General features: G+C 39.1%; 1 protein-coding gene across 1 annotated transcript in view; it reads right to left on the bottom strand.

Moving 5' to 3' along the window:
- Positions 1 to 1987: 1987 nt before the first annotated feature.
- Positions 1988 to 6000, bottom strand: part of slc9a8 (solute carrier family 9 member 8) — a 33009-nt gene continuing 28996 nt past the window's right edge. Inside the window, exons 14-16 of the mRNA XM_079676706.1 lie at positions 5075 to 5295; positions 4281 to 4427; positions 1988 to 2636 (exon numbers count right to left, since the gene is read on the bottom strand). Of these exons, the coding sequence (XP_079532832.1) occupies positions 2523 to 2636; positions 4281 to 4427; positions 5075 to 5295 (482 nt within the window). The 3' untranslated portion in view covers positions 1988 to 2522. The remainder of the gene's footprint in view (positions 2637 to 4280; positions 4428 to 5074; positions 5296 to 6000) is intronic.

Below are 6000 nucleotides of genomic sequence, written 5' to 3'. Positions count from 1 at the left end.
TAAACCAGTGGGATCATATATAATACACAGTCGAGTAGGTATTAGGTATAACCGGGGTATAAAAAAGGAGATACTTAGGAACCACCATCACCTACTGTGTTGTATTATTCATCTTTCATGAAAAAATGCTTTGGATTTAGACCCCCTCTGCTGGCTGCACATACTTATTACAAACACACTATTTAGCAGACAAATTCATATAAGTTAAGAGAATGACATAAATGACATCAATTTACAGTATAATATATAATATATACATAAGTACTGCCTTTTTTGTCAGCTGTAGCCTACTTTCTTTTTGGTAGGTGTCTACTCAGTTTAGGCTGGACAGTGTTAGCAATATGACACCTTCTCTATTATCACTTGATAACAACGTTTTTGAAACAGCAAACCCACTAACTGAATGATGCTAGTTATCTGATCGAATCAATGTTAGCAAATTATTGCATTGCAGTCCCACCTTGCAGAGTTACCCTGAGTTTCCTTTATAAATTCATCACTATCACCTCCTTATCAATATGCACACTGAGATCCCACAAGAAGTTTCAAGGGTATGTCAACCTTTGTTCCTTAGGGTTGGACAAGTGAGCTTTACAGGATATTGTCTGCAGCGTGACCACACGTTAACCTTCTGAGTTTAATTACTCTATGGACTAGTCTGGCTTTCTGTCTTAGTCATTATAATCTTCCAATTTACAATGGTTTGAACTATTAACACATGGGGCTTATGAGTTAGAACCCCAGTGGCGTAATGACAGTGATACGCCAATTGAAATATGGATTTTTTTTTCTAATTATCTGCTAGAGTTACGAGAATTAAACCTACATGAGCTGTTAGGTTCACATTAACACAGTATTGAGCTTTATTTGGGCAACTGTGGCTGCAAGCGAGTGTGGTCGTTTTCAAACAGTAGGTTGTGGGTTCAATCCTATGGTTCAATCCCCGGCAGTGCAGTCAACATGTCGATGTATCCTTGGGCAAGATACTTAACCCTAAATTGCTCCCGAATGAGGTGTGAATGGGTGATTTACTCGTAGTGTTTAAAGCGCTTTAAGGGGTTGAAAACACCTGATAAAGCACTATATAAGAACACTCCATTTATGTATCTGATTGTATGAGGTCATTTATAATTTTGCTTTTAACAACATCCAATTTTTGTTTGGCAGACTTTGGCACTAGATTTCAGTAATTTGCAGTTCCCCTTTCTTATTCATTATACTCTTCAAAATTAGCTAAGGTTCATAAATCAAATGTATAATAATATAGTCTCTATTAGTTTAAAGTCATCTTAAAAAGTCAAAGTGAATTCTATTCAAAAGACTTGTATCTCAGAAGGATGGAACTGGTACAATACATTTTCTTAAAAAGACAATTGATACAACATTTAGGATGTCAATATTGTTTTATTTAATATTTGTTCCTATTTTTCTGCAGTGCTCATAGAGCTAGTAAAAAAGCTTTTTTCCCACAAACAACACATACATATTTGATAAATAAATAGATTCACAAGTTATTGATCCCAGTTACCCACACATTCATTGCTTCCTGTGTTCATTAGGAATACATAGAGAACAATCACAAAAGCAACATTTCCTTACATACACATTTTGTGGAAAGAGCCTCGCCAGAGACTGAAACAGAAAACTTGGTCTGGTGAAGGCAAACCGTATCCATGATTGCAAATGAAAGCAATATCCTTGAGCATAATTATTATCCTGTAAGCGAGATGTTTAATGTTTGGAAAATAATTATTTTCATTAGTTTTAACTCTCTCCAGTATTTATCTTCATTTGCTGTGTTACTGGAGACTGTAGTGGACGCTCAGCTTCACTGCTGGTTAGGCGACTATCAAGCATTTAGCTTCCGCAGCCCGTGGAGAGAAACTGCACCGCCTCGTTCTCAAGTCTACGGGGGTCTTTGTCCCGCGAGATTTCAACGTCTCATGTAGGAGAGCCTCCAGAGCAAGTCGGACAAAATGAGTCATCAGAGAAAAAAATATTTGTTTTATCTTCATTATATATGTACAGTATGGGTTCAGTCAGATTCATTAATGCATACACATGTAGAAACCTGGAGAGAATTAAATCTAGTTCAACAGGAAGCCACTTAAAGCTGCAACCTGGGGCCTATTTCAAATCATACTTTTAAAATAAAGCCTGGAGCAACAGTAAGATGCATCCTTCCCCTGACACAGATTTAAATTAAAATGAAGCTTATGTTACAAAGATCAGAGACAATACAAAAGTGAAGGACCAACCAAAGCCAAAAAGGTGCTCTAGTATTGCTTAACATACCCATATGACATTCAGACCTTCGTGTTGTAAAGAAGCATCAGGGAAAGAGATCAACCAAACTTCCTGTGTTTCTTTAGCAAGTAACAATATGGCATTTATAGGAGAAATATCATTTCACAGGTAAGTCTTTTTTTGGTTCCAGTGTTACAATTTAGGATTCCAGTTTTACAGGAACCCCACTGGAATTTGACACATTTCAGAACCACTGTGCACTAAAGATGCTACGTTCAAAGAAGTTCAGCTTCATCATCATCATTCTCGGAGCCTGAGGGTCCTTGGCGAACTTCTTCGTACCACTTGTTGGTCAGCGTCTTCATCTGGATCCGGCCATGTAGCAGGTCCTGTGAGACACACATTACACATACTGTAGAGCCCTTCAGCACACGATAACTTGGTGAAGCTCTAAAATGTCTGTTTTTCTTCATATTTTGACAGGTATGATTCAACATTAAATATATTTGAGGTATTAAGGACAATTCAAAATATCTCTTCTTGAGAAATGGCATAATTTTGCACTTTTGAAAAATGTAAAACTGTGAATCTTAAATTACAATTTCTGTAACACAAGGTAACAATATTAAACTAATTACCAATGGTATCCAGTATGTACCCTTCAGCAGAGGTTTGATAATCACCATTTTACAAGTGACTTTTAGACTATAGAAAATGAACTGAGGTGAAGTACCGTCATTTTCAGACTATAAGGCGCACCGGAATATAAGCCGCAGCAGCTAAATTGAATGATGTGTACATAGATAAGCCGCACTGGACTATAAGTAGCAGGTGTTTTAATGTTTAATTAACATATGTAAGGGTTCATGCACAGAGGGGATTGTCGGGAAAGAGATGGCTGTTTGAGGAAGCTCCCATTTATTAACATTTCAACAAACAAGTTGCATATTTGCATAACGTATTCAAGTGTTAGCATTTAGTGCAATAGTAGCTACAGAACATGTGCTGTGTAAACTGTACTGTATCACATAGCGTTTCAGACACACAAACTTTTCAACTTTCAAACTTAAACGGTGCGCTCCCAGCGCACGTACCGGCAGTGATCTACAGCAGCGGTTTTCAACCAGTGGTACGGGGACAAACTGTCTCGCTCTCGTAATGTCTGTCTGTCTTGCTCTCGTTCTGTCTCTCGTACCACTCTCGGTTCCACTTTTACTTTTGCGCGCTACCTGTCTCAATCTTTTCCGGCCTCCAGCTATTCCTGCTGGAGCCCGCCGCTTAAAGGTGGGGGTCCGCGGACCGGCCATAGAGCCCATAGAGTTAAAGGTGGTGGACTGTAACCTGTAAAATCCATAGATTTAGGAGGTCCCCTCGTGGCCGTTAGCTGTAGAAATCCATAGATTAGCCTCACCGTTATATAAGCCGCAGGGTCGAAAAATGGGAAAAAAGGCGCGGCTTATAGTCTGAAAATTACGGTATATAACTTGGCGTACAGAAAATTACACAAAGCTTTTTGTCACCATAATAATGCGCAATGCTTTTATAGTGAACGAGGTATAGTAAATGAAATGTGTTTGACCCCACGTTTCAGGAGGGAACCGCTGTAGTTTGTGCGATATGGTCAGAAAAGGAAGGCCTCATCAACAGAAATCATCACTCAGGATTTTACACCTGCTTTTCCCAGACATTATATTTCAGATAGAAACCAGTCAGAAGGTATACATAAGTGCAGGGTGCAAAACATATACTTACAGTTATGTAATCGTTGACTGCCTTAACAAGGGCCACAAATAGTTAACTAACCCTGTATGGCTTAAAACATTTGAAGTGACCTGAATCTCCACCTGTCATAGTCTAAAAAGCCCAAAGACAACAATGAGCTTAATCAAATTGGCAGTTATGTGATTGATATATTGTGAAGCTTTTCTGTTTATGGGATGTCAAAAAAAAGGACTGGAAGAAAACCAGAATGGGAAAAACTAATGTATGTTTGGGAAAGGGACTTTGAGGATGTCTGTCTCTCTCTCACTTACCTCTTGAGTGAGCCTGCGAGTGAAGAAGGGGTTAAGGTATTTAGCATCTAGCCACATAAAGCCCTTCAGATCTTGCCTCTGGTAGATATGCGCCTCGTACTCCTCCTCTGTCAGCTCAGAAAGGTGCTCGGATTCAATGGTATTACCCTGGAGAGAAATAAGGAAGAGAGGGAAAGTCAGATAAATAGAAAAAGATAGAGGGAAGTGAGAGGAGAGGCCAACAAATAAGGTAGGGTTAAAAGAGATGGAGGAGAGGAAGTCCACTGCAGGGGAAAGTCTGGAGTTGAGATCACACACTGAAGGACCAGAGCCGAGGGAGCAAAGAGAGCGAATTACATCAAAGAGGGATTGAGAGCCGAAAGGAAAATCAGAGAGCTGATAGATTTCCTGCTAGCTCGGGAATAACACTTAGCTTTGGAGGACATCAAATACTGTACATTTTGTACACACAGGTCACGCAGACACTTTAGAAGAGACCTTATGTCAAGAGCTAGAGCCTATAGAGCCAAATATAATAGAACCAACTGTACGGTTCTTCTGGGAAATTGTAATAATGAGAGCTGTTAGAGCTTAATGATGCTTGTCTGAGTTGTGCTGCGACTAAGTGTAAAACTGTGAGATAAGAATGGTTTGCTGATTCAGTGTCCTTCTTACAAACCACAATCAACCCTCAGATGTTTTCCCCTTTTAAGAGAACATAAGGGACTGGTTGTGGAAGAGGGAATGGCCGAACTGGTATCAAAGCAGGCAACAAACAGACTGTTATAGTGAAACATATGTCTTTCAGCTTTTACCATTTTCTTTGTCTTGCTGAGATTGATGTCTTTCTTGTTCTTACGCCGCGACTTGCTTTCCTCGATGTCCATGATGCGAATGAGTGGCATGGTCCCGCCCCCCATGAGGAGGATGGTGAAGAGAACAATGATGATGGTGGTGGTGCCAATAAGCTGCCTTTTCTCAATTGGCTCCAGGCCCAAATGGAGACTCAAGGCGTAAGGGATGGCACCTCGCAAACCTGCCAGACCAGGAAAGAGACGAAAGGACGGGACTATGAGAAGACATGCTTGACTGTAAAGAATTTTGTAAATATATCTGGACAATAGTATGATGGACATGTTTTAATCATCTATTTATTTGATAGAAAATGTTAAAAGCTTTATTGATTGACTGATTCTTACCTCTAATGATTGATTCATTCGTTCATATAATGTCAAAAATAGTGACAAATGCTAATTTGACCATGTCTCATAATAAAAGAGTCGGGGTGTCCGCTAAATGACAATAACACAATTAACCCACTATCAAAAATAGTTGCAGATTTAGTTTTTATGACAGGAGTTTTATTAAATAATAGACTAGTTGTTTCATCCCTAGACTACTTAGCAGATGCATCCAAACATTTTTCACTGAAGGCCACATACAGAGAAACAGAAGGGCTGGGAGAGAGGATGTATTTCAATCTTGTTATGAAAATACATTTTTGGGCTTTTTTTGATCAACTAAGATTAGTTGGAAACATTTTAATTGAGTGAATTTATTTGAAAATCTGGCATATTAATACTTGAATACTGTGCAATATATATGTACATATTTAAGAATATAAAACAAGCACAAGTTTCATGTTTGCGTAAAATACTTTAGACATTTTGTGGGCCAATTAAAAATGGACCACAGGCTGCAGTTGGCCCCCGGCCGTAGTTTGGACCCCCCTGCTCTAGAG

This window comes from Notothenia rossii (genome assembly GCF_949606895.1).
Source record: "Notothenia rossii genome assembly, chromosome: 4".
Classification (NCBI taxonomy): domain Eukaryota; kingdom Metazoa; phylum Chordata; class Actinopteri; order Perciformes; family Nototheniidae; genus Notothenia; species Notothenia rossii.
This window is presented reverse-complemented; position numbering and strand designations above follow the sequence as displayed.